The sequence below is a fragment of the Bremia lactucae genome, linkage group LG4, assembly GCF_004359215.1.
Source record: "Bremia lactucae strain SF5 linkage group LG4, whole genome shotgun sequence".
NCBI lineage: Eukaryota > Oomycota > Peronosporomycetes > Peronosporales > Peronosporaceae > Bremia > Bremia lactucae.
This window is the reverse complement of record NC_090613.1, coordinates 3,618,978-3,634,656: the sequence shown is the minus strand read 5'-3', so window position 1 is coordinate 3,634,656 and position 15,679 is coordinate 3,618,978. Positions and strand designations below refer to the sequence as shown.

General features: G+C 45.7%; 4 protein-coding genes across 4 annotated transcripts; 1 reads left to right on the top strand and 3 right to left on the bottom strand.

Moving 5' to 3' along the window:
- Window positions 1–3,069: 3,069 nt before the first annotated feature.
- On the bottom strand, window positions 3,070–4,902 carry CCR75_002307 (uncharacterized protein; the record flags this gene model as incomplete). Its single annotated transcript, XM_067960404.1, has 4 exons — window positions 3,070–3,357; window positions 3,415–3,572; window positions 3,652–3,928; window positions 3,988–4,902. The coding sequence occupies 4 exons, from the start codon at window positions 4,900–4,902 to the stop codon at window positions 3,229–3,231; spliced, it is 1,479 nt and encodes a 492-aa protein (XP_067817009.1). The 3' UTR covers window positions 3,070–3,228.
- A 673-nt stretch (window positions 4,903–5,575) lies between these two features.
- Window positions 5,576–7,009, top strand: CCR75_002308 (uncharacterized protein; the record flags this gene model as incomplete). The annotated part of the gene is made up of 1 exon (XM_067960405.1): window positions 5,576–7,009. The coding sequence occupies one exon, from the start codon at window positions 5,576–5,578 to the stop codon at window positions 7,007–7,009; it is 1,434 nt and encodes a 477-aa protein (XP_067817110.1).
- Window positions 7,010–7,154: 145 nt separating this feature from the next.
- Window positions 7,155–9,182, bottom strand: CCR75_002309 (uncharacterized protein; the record flags this gene model as incomplete). Its single annotated transcript, XM_067960406.1, has 1 exon — window positions 7,155–9,182. One exon carries the CDS (start codon window positions 9,180–9,182, stop codon window positions 7,155–7,157), a length of 2,028 nt encoding a protein of 675 aa, XP_067817111.1.
- Window positions 9,183–9,776: 594 nt separating this feature from the next.
- CCR75_002310 (uncharacterized protein) lies at window positions 9,777–11,129 on the bottom strand (the record flags this gene model as incomplete). The annotated part of the gene is made up of 1 exon (XM_067960407.1): window positions 9,777–11,129. One exon carries the CDS (start codon window positions 11,127–11,129, stop codon window positions 9,777–9,779), a length of 1,353 nt encoding a protein of 450 aa, XP_067816628.1.
- Between the last annotated feature and the right edge of the window lie 4,550 nt (window positions 11,130–15,679).

Here is a 15,679-nt window from a genome sequence, read left to right as displayed (position 1 = left end):
GCGACAGGTAATGAGAGCGCTGCCCATAAAGGCGCAGCCGCTTCTCCGTTGGGTAAAACCACAACGCCTTATGCTCAAACCATAATCCATTATGGTTATGACATAGAGGATTCGGAGCATAAAGCTCCGCCGACCACACGTGAACGTGCTTAGTCGGTGTCACAAGCCAGTCGTTTGGACGTGGCTATGTGACGGGTGGCATATCACCGATGCCCCCTCCATCTAAATGGCCTCGTTTAAACGGGCCAAGAGCGTCGCTCCTAGAGCGCGCTCTTGTAGACGCACATAATAATGGCGTCTTTTAATCATGGAGGGCTCAGGGAAAATCGCTTGGGCGTATTTTTCCGATCCCGGTCGTGTTGCGTTCAAATGAAACGCCCGACCAATACGAGGCGGAATTCTTGCGCCGCATTCATCCGCATTCTGATGCGATGAAACAGCGGTCGCAGCGAATTAATTTCGCCCGTTTGCGTGTGAAAAAAGAAATCATGGGTGGTACTGTACCCCCTGTCTCTTATCACAACGCTACTTCTGCTGAGGCTTGCGAAGAGGCCTCAGCTGGTGCTCCTTTTCATAGGCATCCACCAAGCCGGGCACATCAATACGTAGGGTATCGATCGGTTCCCAGGAGTCAAAATTCTTCGGGTAACCTTTTCATTGGGCGAGGATCTGATACCCTTGCCTCACGGAGGTGTGAGCAAGCAACCTTCCAAGAAGGAAGCGTTGATTCCCACCCGCATCCATTAGTGCAGACGGCGCCCGATAGGAGTGGCAACCTCGCCAAACTACTCGCGGCTGCCTTACCTTCGTCCGTTCAGTCACAGGCGTTAAGCGCTGCTGAATGACGTATTGCGGATTTCGAGGGTCAAGTCTCACGACTGACCTCGGATCTTGTTTATGTCCGAGCGAAGGCTCGTCAGGGTTATGAGCGCCTGAAGACTCGCTAGGACCTTTTTGAAAGGATAATGCTGAGGGGTCCGCGTTACTAGCGTGAAGTTTCTCGCTCTCCAAGTCCTGTTCGTGGTGGGAGGCATCGGTCTGATAGTTTTTCGCCTTCACCGTCCCCCTCACCCGAACGACGCTCGACTCAAAGTCGGCGTCACCATCGGTCTCCTTAGCCTGATGGGGATATGTGACCTCATTTGGGTCTACATACCGTTTCAGACGACCCACGTAGAATACGGGGTGCGTATTCATATACGGGGGAAGGGTGAGCCAATAATTTAGGTCTCCAACCTCTTCAACCACCGTAAAGGGCCCAATGAAACGCGGCAACAACTTCGTAGTACCTCCAGGTAGTACAGAAATTGCATTTTCAGGTAGGGTAACAGTACTTAATAGTACTTTTTCACCCACTTTAAAGCGTTCATTGTTTTTGCGACCATTTCGGTCCGCATATTCTTTTTGCTTGTCCTGTGCGCTTGCCATTGCGTCACGGACTTTACGTGTGATGGCTAATCGCTCATCCACAAAGCGTTGAGCCTCGCTCACGCTTTTAGCATCAAACTCGCCTATGATACCGCCAAGAGGTCGGTCATAAGGCGTAGTTTTATTGACCACTGCTAAACTGGCAGGGTCACTAGGGCAAGTTTCAGTCTTTGAGATGATACCCTCATGGGTCATCGTCATATTGACGAAACTATGTCCCTCTTTCGCACCGAGCATAGTGAGGGGCCCTCCCCCACTAAGACTCGGACTGCGCACAAACGAGACTGGCGTCCGAGGATGGCGCAGTCCGTTATTATAAAACGGTGTCTCACCCGTACTGGCGTGGACACTGTTATTTATAGCGAACTCCACAAAGGGCAATTGCTTGCTCCACTCTTTGGAAGTTGCCATAGTGCGTAAGACATCCGCCACGACACAATTGACACGTTCTGTTTGGCCATCGGTCTGGAAATGATCTGCGGTCGACATGTGGAGCTTGCTACCTAGCAGCTCGAACACATGTCGCCAAAAACCAGACGTAAAACGTGGATCCCGATCCGATACTATGGACTCGGGCATCCCGTGTAGTCGGTAAACATGATCCAGGAACAAGAGAGCTGCCTCCTTGCCTGTGATCGATGTCTTACATGGTGCTAAATGCACCATCTTGCTCAGTCTGTCTACAAAGACGACTAGCCCTGTCCGACCCTTATGATCGGGCGGCATGCCAAACATGAAGTCCAGACTTACTGACTTCCAACAGTTGGTGTGCGTACAAGCAATTAAAGCTGAATGAGTCCTAGCTCAAGGGATTCAGGGGTTCGTAGAACCAAGTGGCAACTGGTGCCCAAGAGTATATACCTTAGAAAGGCTTCTATCTCTTACAGATCACTGCGCAAGCCTTAGGAAGGCACTTAACGCTTTATGATCAAGAGGGGAACTCGTTTATTTCATTATTTAAATTTAAAACCTTACTTTAGCTAATCTAAATATAGATTACGGCCGCCAGATTTTTATCTGGCGGCGACCACATTTGTTTCCCGTAATAAATGGGATTTAAGTTATTAATTATTTTAGAATAGGATAAAAAGGTATTTTACCCATAAAGTAAATGTACTACAGCAAAGATTCTCCAACTGATGTATGCCCCATTACAGTCTACTTCTGGATAGTTCCAGTAGCCGTTGTCGAACATTCAACCAGCAGAGCCGTGCGCGCATTGATTGCCTTGGCGACAACCTATGATTGTAAGTCTTCGAATTGGTCTTCTACTCGCCTAGTCTACAACTAAGCGAGCAGATCAATCATGCATCCAATTGTAATTTCTATAAGAAAACAGAGTGTTAATTACAAATTTACAAATTATCTGATTTCTTTTGGCATCTAAGAAGCGAACGATATTGTGTTTCGCAAAGAGGAAATAAGGCTTTCTCCCGAGAATTATATAAACTAGCACACATTCAATTAGCATTTTCTTGCGCGAGGACTTGGCAGAATTGTCAAAAAAACGGTGCTGGCAAATTGGAGAATATTATTGCCGAATTGCAAGATCTCATAGGACGAAAATAAAATATGAAATTCTTTAAAATACGAAACTTTGTACGTGGGTCAAATTCTTGCAATTACATTTCTGATTGCCACTTTAAATTACATCTCATATTAATTCTGTCTAAAATAGACAAATCTACTGATGACAAAACAGCAAAAAAAAGTTGCATCATTCTATTCAAGATATTTATCTTTACCTATAAATGTAGCTACGAGTGTAAAACCATTTGATCAAGGCAATAAACGTATCGTCTACTCGGATTTTTTCTTGAGCTTTGGCACTGGAATGCACGAAAACACGAGATACAGCACGACGGCTGCAATGTGGCCTACAAAGTACACATTCTTTAACGACGCGAGCGAATTTTCCCACGACATAGCCTGGAAAAAACAAATCAGTCAAATGGTCCCAATATTCCAAAACAACTGTACCCATACTTGAAATGGCATCACAAAGTAATGCATGGCAACAAGTGTGACCAAAAAGCCAAGCAAATCATAAATTTTCTTTTTCCATCCAAAGGATCCATCTGCCTCAATAAAGCGCGGGCGAAGACGCTTGAACGCCAAACGGTTCACTGCTGTTGCCAGTGGCACTGTACACCACACCATATTAAGTGTCGACACCATCAACTTGACACAATGCTACTTATTTGCGCCAATCAAAAAACGTACAGCTCATGAAAAAGAAATAATAGCCTGGATAGAACCCATGCCAGAAAGCCGAGATAAAGTAGGTTGCAACGAGTGAATTGCCCGTGCGCGTGTAGACATAACGCTCGAGCCAATTCTGTGTACCCTTGTTCCAAGCCCGCGAAGCCGCCCGAATACTTTGCGAGAACTCAAAGCCGAGAATATCCATATTACTCACACCATTCCAGCCACGACTGGTTCCGTCCTCATGAAAACCTTCGAATCCAAAGCCGCACAGCACCGTCGAACCTTCGGCAACCTAGTTGAAGCATGAGCTACTTAACATCGTGAACGACAGGTCTCGTGTAAATTACGTACCTTCCACGCGGAATAATACTTGACTTTGCAAAATATCAGCGTAATATATAATTCTCGCATTTGAGCAAAAAGTGGCAACGCTGCAATTTGAGGGTCGTGCAAATTCGAAAGTGGGTACATTGGTGCATACATGGCAAAAGCAGCCATTAAACACGATCCGACTACTAATTTCGAAAAGGCAGCCAAGACACTTGATGGCTGCTTCATTTTGCCATTCAATTGGAATTTGCGGCCACTCGTGACGTCGAGGTACTCGCGAATTTCGAATGCGGGACCAGCAAGAAACGTTGTAAAGCTGTAGACGTAGCCAAAGAATTCAAGGGGCGTTGGAATTTCGTAAATTGCAAGCTTCTGACGGCTTGCGTAGACGCGTTTTTTGTCAGCTGATAGATGGCTACCTTTGTTCTGAAATGTTTGATCCACGACACCATCGTAGTAATTGTAGGCAAAACTTGTGAGTTTAAGCACTAGAAGCATCTGTGGCCCTGTGAAATCCAACGTCCAGCCCATATAGTCCACATATAGACGATAGATATGGGAACTAGATATGTACAGCATGTTGAAGAGAAACACGATGCCGGGGGCGTAGTGAGGTGGGCCAAACTTGACGAGGACATACGTCACCGAACTTGCGATAAATGAATGTACCCATCCTGAACTAAGGACAAATTGAGCCATACACACACCTAGTAGAATGTCAAAAATGTGCTTGAGACTTCCATTGGGCAACAGCTTGTAGACGACAGCTAATGGGTATGCGGCAAAGAGGCATAGCACGTAGCAGAGCTGGTCCGTCCCGAGGCCAATTGACGCGGAAAGTTGGTCCACTTGACCATGGAGATAGCTGAATTTGAAGGGAGTGGCAAGCTCCGCGTATGGTTGCAAGCGCCCCAAAATAGCCACGACGGAGTCCATGGCGTCAGGGGTGGGAATTGAATGGCGAAATGATCTTTTATGGATAAATGGCTGGGCAATAATCTAAACAAATCTAGTACCCAATTAATTACATACTGGACCAAATTGATATGGAAGAATAGTTAAATTGATCTGCTAAATCGACAAATTGGGAACAGCGTCTTTTAAAATCATTTCCGTATATGTATATTTGATACTACTTGAAGAAGTCTCTAAAATTAATAAACTTCTAAGTAAATCTATGTACACGTTACATCAACCCGCCGATCGAGCTACGTCATTCGCTGTCCAGCGCTTGTACGCAGCGCTATCCTGTAGACGTCCCCGTATCACAGGCATCCTCTGTGTTTAATTTATTAAGAAACTTGGTGGCAATGCTTGTAGTGATCGTCACAATTCTCAATTGCAGCCAAGCGTCGAAGAGAGTGTCGTAACTATTTCTGCGAGTCGAGCGTGGCAGTAACTTATTTTATGTGACATGGTCGTGTCTTGAATAATAATGGCTCCAACCATGCTTTCGCATAAGATCAGATGGTATTCTTAAAAACCTTTCAAACGGAATCATCGCCCACAAGCGTCATCGGCCAAAGTTGCCCATGACATACCTTTTGCAACGTCCTTGTCATCACCGCAGCCTTTCATTCCTCATTCGGCTTCATCGAATCCAGATCGTATGAATCAGCTTGTCTCGTTGCTAACCAATGCAGCCACACCGCTCCAATTCACGATGATCAATTACCAATTGACACAACTCGCCACAATTGTAGGCATTCCCGTGGATCAACTACGCTGCGTCTCATGCCTATTAGCCGTGTACCCATTAGCAATTGTCGTGCGTAAGTTGCCATTTGTTGCCGCCAAGCACTGGCTGCACATTTGTGCTGGCGTAAGTATTGCCCAATTCGTCTACGGTACCGGATGGCTACATTCGCTTTTCTCGTCATTAATTACGTACACTTTAGTCTGTATCCTACCACCCAAGCACGCACCATTTATTGTGTTTGTCGCCAATATGCTCTTTGTAGCAATGTTACACTTTCATCGCATGCGAGTTAACTATATGGGCTGGAGTATGGACTCCACAGCGAGTCAAATGCTGCTACTCATTAAGCTCACAAGCTTTGCTTTTAATTACCACGATGGCGTCGTACCGAGTGCCACTACAATACAAGACGGTGACTCGGACCATACAAAAAAAGTGAAACAATCACGCAAACAGCTCGCGATTCCCGAGATTCCGTCTTTGGTGGAATTTCTAGGCTTTGTCTACTGTTTCACAACCTTTGTAGCTGGACCAGCGTTCGAATATAAAGAATATCACGACGCAATTTACGAAACTCGATTGATGGACAACAACAATGTCCGACGTCAAGTGTCACCTGTTCGCGCGGCCCTGTCAAAATTAATGGTGGGGTTAGGGCTCATGGGCCTTTTCGTCCAATGTGGTAATTTAATCAATTTAAACGACATTTTAAATGATCAACAGCAGTCAATAGGAACGAAATGGGGACGACTCTTTCTTGCGCTCTTCTTGACGCGAACCAAGTACTACGTGGCGTGGAAATTGGCGGAAGGAGCCACGGTGCTATCCGGCATTGGATTTCAAGGCTTTAATGAACAGAATCAGCCCATTGGGTGGGACGGCGTCAGTAATGTCGATATCGTAGGCTTTGAACTCGGTGCGAACGTGCGTGAGATTTCAAGGGCCTGGAACAAGGGCACGCAAAATTGGCTTGAACGCTATGCCTACACCCGTACAGGCAATTCATTGCTCGCGACATATCTCGTCGCGGCTCTTTGGCATGGGTTTTATCCAGGATACTATCTTTTCTTTCTCACAATGCCACTCGCAACATCCGTGAATCGCTTAGCGAGACGACACGTGCGTCCGTATATGGTTGACAGCTTGATGAAACCGCTTTACGATGTTGTCGGTGTAGTCTCGACGGCCATTATTGTCAATTATTTGGCCGTCTCGTTCGTCGTCTTGTCGTGGGAAGATGCGGTTGCAGGGTTTCGCTCCATGCATTTTGCTGGTCACGTTGGACTGGGGCTGTGTTACCTGTTGCTTACGTTTGTGCCAATTAAAAAGATTCGCGTTTCATAAAAACAAAAATTGGTATGACAAAAGATCCACTATAAGAACACAAATAAAAACGATTGGTTTTTTCTTTTCTGCCGAGAATAACATATAGAAACCAAAAAAAAGCAATCATTTCACGACAAGTGGCAATGCATTAACATTAAGGGATTCACACAAACCCCCCGATGCTTTGACTGCCAAATTGACTAAGACGATCCTTTCGTCTCGCATTCTGTTCTTGTTGATACTTCTCCACCACACACGAGACGCTCCGTTTCGCCTCCACGCGCTTCGATCGACGCTTTTCTAACGGGTTTTTAAAACATTCTCGGTCGTCGTCCGAACCCGAGGACGAGGCTTCTTCCACCACACAATGGGACTTGGAAATCGGAGCTTGACGTCGATGCCAGCCTTGTTCATTCGTTTGACGTCGTAATCGTAGCATCTGTTCCCTTCCTGCCGTACCATTCGCAATCATTTCTTGCAGCATGGATTCTTCATCCGTCGAAAAATGATGTTTTGGCGTTGACAAATAGCCACTAGTACTGACTTCTTCATACTCGTACTCGGAATCCTCGGAATCCGACGTATGATCGGCAACACTGCTTTGATCATTCTCGTAACTAAATCGACTGCTATTCATCGCTTGAAAAGAATCCCATTTGAGCTGCACGTATTGATTTAACGCAGACGGAATCCCCCACTCGTCATCGTGTTTCAACGTCCCAATTTGAAAAAGCGTGCCAAAAGTCGGTGGCAAATCCGTAAACGTGTCTTCGAGTTCATGAAGAAAACGTTGGGCATCAATCACCAATCGATCCGACGTATCCACACGATAGCATCCAGGAGCTTTCATGACGGCTCGATTAATAAATCGATCCACGTACCGCAAGACCATAATCGCACTATACTCGTTCAAATGTTTTTCCAATTCCCGTTGGGCCGAAATGGAAATTGCTTGCGCTTTTAACGCCGAACTCATGCGCGATAGACGTTCGGATTCCGTTAAAGAAGTCGTCAATACGGTCTTGGCTTTTCGTTTGGTGCGAGAAAAACGCTTCTTGTCTAGAATGGAAAGAGAAAACGACGTTGGATCCAGTAAAGGTTTCGATGTTTGTGACGATTTTCGCTGACTTTGATCCAAGCTGTCACGTTTCGAACTTTTTGAAAAACGTGTTGAAAATGTTTGATTCGAAACGTTTCTTTCTTTATTCGACAACGTGGATGACGACGTCGAAAATGGCGGTTTCAATGCTTTTTCGTGCTCTGGCTCCGGTTCATCAAACGAAGACGATGCTACAGTTCTTGGTGCAGTAACAGACGTCTTTGCTCGCGCATTCCGACGCTGAGACGCGACAGTTGTACCATCCGGGGTCGAATAATGACGCGGTTTCGGTGGCTCATTAACAGGTGTACTTTTCAGTATAGTGGTCGTTTTTTTAGAACGATATGGGATTGTCGTGTGATTCTTTGTTCGATGCGCCATTTCGTGTGTCTCTTCTTTCGTCTGCGGCAAACACGTGCGTGATTCTTTACGAGTCGGTCCAAGTACGTGATTAGCACTTTTATGTGGCACTAGTTTCGGTTCCTTTGGACTCGAAGTTGTCATGGCCAACATCCGACTCTCTCGAATAAGCCGAAAATGGTCACTGTCTCCTTGTCCGCTTAAATCCGATTTCGGAAGGTCCCCTGAATGTACCAATCCATCGGAAGGACTGGAATGAGGCTTTAAAAAGTCTCGAAGCTGGTAAAAGACGCTAATACTGGCTTGCGATCGATTCTGAAGCGCTGCAAAGGCTTCTTTTTGATGGTTTGGAAGAGCATGCATGTACTGTTCGTACCGTGTTTTTTGGGCTTTTCGGTACTTGTGCGTCAGAAAGAGGAGTTTAATAAGAAAGCGATAGAGCTCAACCGCTCGCTCTTTCACCACGTGGTCCTTCTTGCTTCCAAAAAGCCGCTTGGAAGGAAAGACTAATTCTTGCAGCCCAAGTGCGAATTCATTCGAGCAACTATCGTCCAGAATGTGTGCACGGGCGTCCTTCATCGTGCGTTGGACGTCGTCTCGTAGCTTTCGAAAGTCCGAGTACGTGCGACGGACCTCCCACTCGTCTTCATCCTGCTGCACTTTAATGACGTACAACACATCTCGATTGGCCGTAAACTCGGCGTGGCCGATAGAGACCACGAGCTTACTCATGCGCGTGCGTCAAATAGTTGCAAAGTATTTCTAAAGACGGCGATGTTCGTAAAGTGTTTCAAAAGCTGTTTATTGTAGTTAGGCACGTGTTCAAAGAAATGGTTTGAAACGTTTATGAAAGGATATGCAACAACACAGGGACGTCCACATACAGTTGTACTGGCACTTTGTCCACGGATTTGTATGCAACGTGCGAGGTTGACGAAGAAGAGTCAGTCCATTCACAAAAGCACTGCAAGTACAGAAAACAGACAAACCGGCCACGATATGACTTGTACTTAGAAAGACGCCCTCATTTCATTTTCAAACGTTAGAAATACCTCGTTCGAGTCAGAAATAAAAAAAGCGTCACTGAAACGAAGTTGCCGTTCCGCACTCGAATCAACGATGTCTTAACATGCGGAGAGAAGGCCGGTAAAGTCCGATCGCGAGACGCAAGCCTTCTGTCCAGACGACGTGATCCAGACGTTGTTCTTTACAGGAACGATGGCGTTGCGTCGTACAGTTTTCGACCCTCTATACAAATGGCTTTATAGTATTGTTTCAAGCAATAGGCACCTCTAAAAAGTCCTACCAACTACGACACATAGACCCTTAACGGAAATGCACGAGCGTATTCACGTTAAACAACGCCAAGTCGCCTCCGACTGCTCGCTCCATTGTACTTGAGAGTGCGTTTGACGTAAAGCCAGCATCAAGGCGATGCATTCCTACGCGCGTCTTTCCGCGTCTTGTACGTAGGATCAGTAATTGAGGCTCTTGCGCGCGATAACTGGAACCAAGGACTGTTTCAACGAGCTGACGCACTTGAGTTGATTGCGTTTTCCAGTCTACATAAACAACTTGCAATCCTGTCGAGTGGCGAAACTTTCGAGCAACATCCATGGCAATTTTCATCTCGTTTTCACGTGCATTCGACGCATGGGAAAAGACAAATATGGCACAGAGTGCCGACGCTTTTGGCGATGCGTGGCGGCCAATTTGACACAATTTCGCTTCATTGTCGGCATGCAACATCTCGAGTTCTCCCTTCTCGCGCATACGTTTTAATCGTGCAATATGCTGATCTACAGCAAAACTATACACTTGCGCTTCATCCAGCGCGCCCTTGTATTTCGTCCACTGACCGTGCCAAATGTATGCAAATGTCGGAAAATGATCAATTTGATGTGTTTGACATAATTTAGGGTACAAATCACAATTTACCGCCCCTACGTGCACTTTTTTCTGCAAATCACGAGCGAGGTTTTCATACGAGCCACGAAATTCCGCACTTGGCACGTCGAGTTCGTAAAACCACACGAGCCACTCGTATCGCGCGTCTTGGCCTGGAAATTTCTTCTTCGACAAAGTTTTGACAATCGAATCCGGTCCAAATAATGTCTTTGGTTGTCGTGGCTGCAAATGGCTCGGCATACTACGTCGTGTACTACCAAAGCCATCGAATCCATCGAATTGAAACTCCTGAGTGCCGCCGCCAAATCCTCCTTGAGTACCAAATCCATGTCCAAAAATGCCTTCAAACATCTTGGTAAATGAAGCCAAATCGTCCTCGGTGGTGGATTTTTGGCCACCAAAACCCCCGGCTTGTCCTGCTCCCGTAGCACTTTGATACTGTCGTGCGTCTTGGTATTCTTTGCGTTTTTCGGCATCCGATAGCACTTCGTAGGCTTCTGAGACTTCAACAAATTTTTCCTTGGCTGCCTCCTTGTCGTCGGCATTTTCGGCCTTGTCGGGATGGTATTGTAGCGCAAGCTTTCGGTATGCTTTCTTAAGCTCACGATCTGAGACGTCTTTCTTTACGCCGAGGACCTTGTAGTAATCCTTGGAAGGATCCATGGCCTGAACCATGGGGAGCATTACTAGGACAAGAAGCAGCAGCTTTAACCACCGCCGCCCTGGTGGGAAGATTCGGGTCATTGGAGAGTAAGCGTGTTGTTTTGACATTTGTGAAGTAAATTGTGACGTCACATTTGGTCCTGCTGGAAGAACTTTCGAGAATAAAGGACTTGATTTTTAGAAAACGGAATTGGTCAATTGATTTGGACCAATGAAAATGCAGCAAGTGCTGTCGTGAAGTCGTCAAGATTTGAGTCGAATTAGAAATTGATATTTTTAAGCGCCATATCACCACCACCTCAGTTAAGGAGATGACCGTTGATTATGCATAGAGATGACCGACAGGTCGTTAAGAAAGTAAAGCTTTGCACTCTCATCAATACGGAGGTCGATGATTAAAGTCGGATGTGACTATACCGATTCTCGAATATATATTTTTTTTTTAAGAAAAAAATTTAGGGTGTGTGAATACACTTGTCAGCCTCCAAGTTGGAAGCGTTAATATTAGGGTTGATTTACATTTGAATATTAAATAAAATTCAGTTCTCATTTTAATTTTTCTTAATACCTGTTCAACGTTTAAATTAATATTAATGTAAGTCCGCTTCGATCTAAGATCGCTCCATGCCTTTCTTGAGTATTGCGCTGTGATCTGTAAGAGCTAAAAAGCCTTTTAAAAGCATATGCTCTTTAACACTTGTTGCCTGCACAAATGTAACGGAGTGTATCGTTACGTGAATTTAACACATTTTTTGAAAAGGTGATAACATTTGGAGAATATTACTTTACATAGTAATGTCCGGAAAGCTTATCCATTGGTAGATATGAGCCATTATATCTACTTGCTCCGCGGTCTAGTCAGCACTGTACACGCGCAAAGAGAGAGATAGATAAGACTTTTTTACATGTTTTGTATTAGTTTATAATTAACTTAGTATTAAGTAGATAGAACAGAAGAGCTTAGTAATATTAATACCAGTTTTTAATTAACCCTCTTTAAAGCAAGTGTTTTAAAGAGAGTCTTCCTCTGCCTGTACTAGTGTACGTGAAGTGACGTGGGACACCACCCGCACTGAAGCGGACTTGTACTGAAACAGTGGGAAGTGGACTTGTACTGAAGCAGTACAAGTCGGCAGTGTCCCGTTACACGTGGTAGCACTTTGTAGATCGCCCAAGGACCACAGTTCTATCATCTAACATGGACATGTTAGATGATAATGTAAATACGCATCACGTTTCGCGTGATAGCTTCTCCTCTCTGAGTGGCGTAGAAAGGAGTGCGGTCGAAAAATGAGTTCTACCGTAGGTATCATGCCATCTTGGCTGTGCTGTCCGGTTTGAGCAGAGATCCCTTCCATTCAGCCATCGCCAAGCTCATACAACATGAAGTTGGCGAGGCAAAGGAAAAGGTAGCCTTGCTTAATCAGCAAGGCGGTACAGACGTCCCCCCCTGTACGTGTGATGACGCACACGCGTCGTCCCGAAACCTTAAATATTGACATCTCTTAGTATGGGGAGTCGAAGAAGACTTCCTCTTAAGATGGTTCGTCGAGTTGAACGATGCCATAAAGGCTTGTCACATGGTCGACGCGCAAATGCAAGTCGCATTTGCTCAATCAAATTTGGCAGGTCGTACCAAAACTTGGGCGCTAGGCCTCAAAATGCGCGACTCATATGTCTTTAAGTCACTCGAGAATTTTAAAGCCCGACTCAAACAGACGCTTGAACCGCCTAGGGCTGAGTTCAGAGCTCGATCAGAGCTTCTGAAACTCAAGCAAGGAAAATCTGATGTTCATGCTTATGCCCAGCATATACGACTCTTTGCGAGTTGTATCATCCACAACCCAGTTCATAAACACACGTTGATTACGGTGTTCATGCAAGGTCTTACGGACGGTCCCGTGAAGACCCACCTGTTCCGCTTGGAACTGGACACGCTTGAAAGAGCAATATCCGTTGCAGAACAGGAGGACTTTAGCTTGAGACAGGCTCATGCTAGTTCGTCATCGTATCGTCCTCCAAGACGACACGAACTGGGAGGTTTAGAACCTATCGACCACTCTTATGTCAAAAGCGAGAAACCTCGCATTTCGAACAACAAGCGATTGCAGAAATGCAATCGCTGTCAAAAGTTAGGACACTGCGCTCGTGAGTGTAGTGCTCCACGCCCAGTACTGAGAGGTACTAAACGTAATTATGGACCGAATGCCAAAACGGGCAACGGTCGCGGGTCTGACGTTGTTGTTGAATCGCAACAGCGAGGCGGACCGCCAAAAAAAACGGCAGGGGTCAGTAGGGACGCCACGCCCTACTGATCCAGCAACCTCAAGAGAATTTGCAAATCTCTTGACTAAAGTTGCTCCGTACACACAATCATTATGTCTCTCTGCACCTGGTGATGAGGGATACCTCATCACCTAGAAGTTAAAAGTGACAAATGATTTGTCACTTAGAGCCCTAGTGGACTGCGGAGCGTCGAATAACTTTATTCGTCGCCAGTCGCTAGAGGGTCGTAGGGTCAACTATGTTGAGCGCGACATCCCTCTAACGAGGATGATGGCACGACTAGCGACAAACGCATCGATAACAGTGATGAAACGCGTAGTGAAATTTTGCTACACGTTAAAAGATCATAGCATGATGTTGATTTCATGGTACTAGATTTGGATGACAAATTTGGTGTCATTCTAGTTTATCTTGTCTTAAAAGGTATGAGACAAGAATCAGCTGGCGGCATTGATCCGTTTGGATGACTGCCACTTAAAAATGAGATGGCCATCTCATGAACGTCTTGGAGCGTCCACAAGCGTGTGGATGTACTACGAGGGAATTCTATGGCCTCACTTGTGGAATGGTCGTTAGTACAACTGCACAAGATCACTAATCACAAGGTGGAGTCGCTGCCGGTTGTGCAAATGCACTGGCAGCGCCGAAAATCCACCACTCTAAAAAGTCGAGTGGATTAAGACATGAATGAACGCCTAGCGGGCGACATTCAAGGAAGATACCGGCTGTCCAAAATGGACAACACGATGATCCTAGGTCGAGTAGAGAGTCGACCGTAGATGATCCAATTGTGATACCGCAATCACAGTCGGAAGACGTTGAGGGAATAAGTCCCGATGTACTTGAGGAGAAAGCGGAGAAAGCTCCTCACATAGTAGTGTCTACACTTCAGCATCCCGAGGGGTCAATACCTCGGCAGCCTGTGGAAAAGGGATCCTAGAAATAAATCGAGACATTGAATGTCTTAGTTAGTGACGGATCAAGAGTAGGCGCTCTCTCTCTTGATCTGTATTCACCTCCAAAGTTAACTTCGGAGAACTCAATTACCAACCTTAGAACCCAAACAGTTCTTGAGAGATCTGCATAGTGGTAGAATCAAGCAGATCTGCTTACTCATCACAGATGACGAATGCGTATTGATATTCGGTCAGCGATTTTTTTTGGGTTCTCAGCAGCTCATCGATGGACGAATGTGTCCTTGATGTCAAGACTCGGATTGAGAGATATGCTAATCAATCCTGGTAGTCGCTTAAACTAATCCTTTATACAGATTTTAATTGAATTCTGGGATTTCCTGAAGCGGTTCCATGCAATTTGCGAAAAGCCACAGGAGGGTGGCGGATAGCGCACGCATTCAATAAACTGAATGCTGCAACGGTACCGGCTCAAACACCAGTACCTAGAAATACGTAAGCATAGATGGTATGTCGAAGAGTACGATCTTTTCGTGTATAAATCTGATGGATGAGTTCTATGGAATCCTTTGTGTGAATGGGACTTCCCGTACACAGCAGTGAGCACTCCCAGTGGAATGCTCTGGGAATGGCTAGTGATGCCTCAAGGGCTTAGTAACGCCCCTGCAACATTCAACAGATGCGTAACGAATCGGTCGAGACCGGTGCAAGAATTCGAACCAAGTTATTCCGACGATGTAATCGTCCATGGCCGGTCTATGGACGGAACGGCGGACGTGGAAGTTCATAAAACTCACATTCGTCAGGTTCTTACACTTATGCGAAAGCATAAGTTGTACGCAAATTGCTGCAAGCGAAATGCCAGTTTTTGAGTGCATCGTCGGTGAGCACGGCATAAGCCCTGATCCAGAAAAGATCAAGACAATCACCGACTGGCCAATTCCAGTCGATGTCAAAAGACTTAGACTTTTTCTTGGGCTAGCGGCGTACTTACACAAGTACTCACGCAATTATATGCCGAGATGACAATTTATCTCTCTCGTCTCTTGAAACAAAACGAGAAATTATTATATAACGCTGATTGTCAGCGTTTCTTTGAGGGCATGAAGCAGAGCTTGATGCAATCACCCATCTTGGCGATTGTAGATCAAGACAGACCATTCCATGTGGTCTGTGACGCCAGCGATTTTGCAATCGGCTGTGCGTATTTTGCAATCGGCTGTGCGTATTTTGCAATGCGATACAGACGGCGCGGAGCGCGACGTCTGTTATTAATCATGTCAGCTGCAACCAGCTGAACGCAGTAACCCAGCGCATGACAAGGAACTCCTTGCCATGAAATATGCACTGGTTAAGTTTAGGGTCTATCTCCTCGGAGATAGACCGTTTATCGTATATACGGACGATGCGTCATTACGCACGGCCGTAAACAGCCCACACCTCTCGCAAAGAATGGCG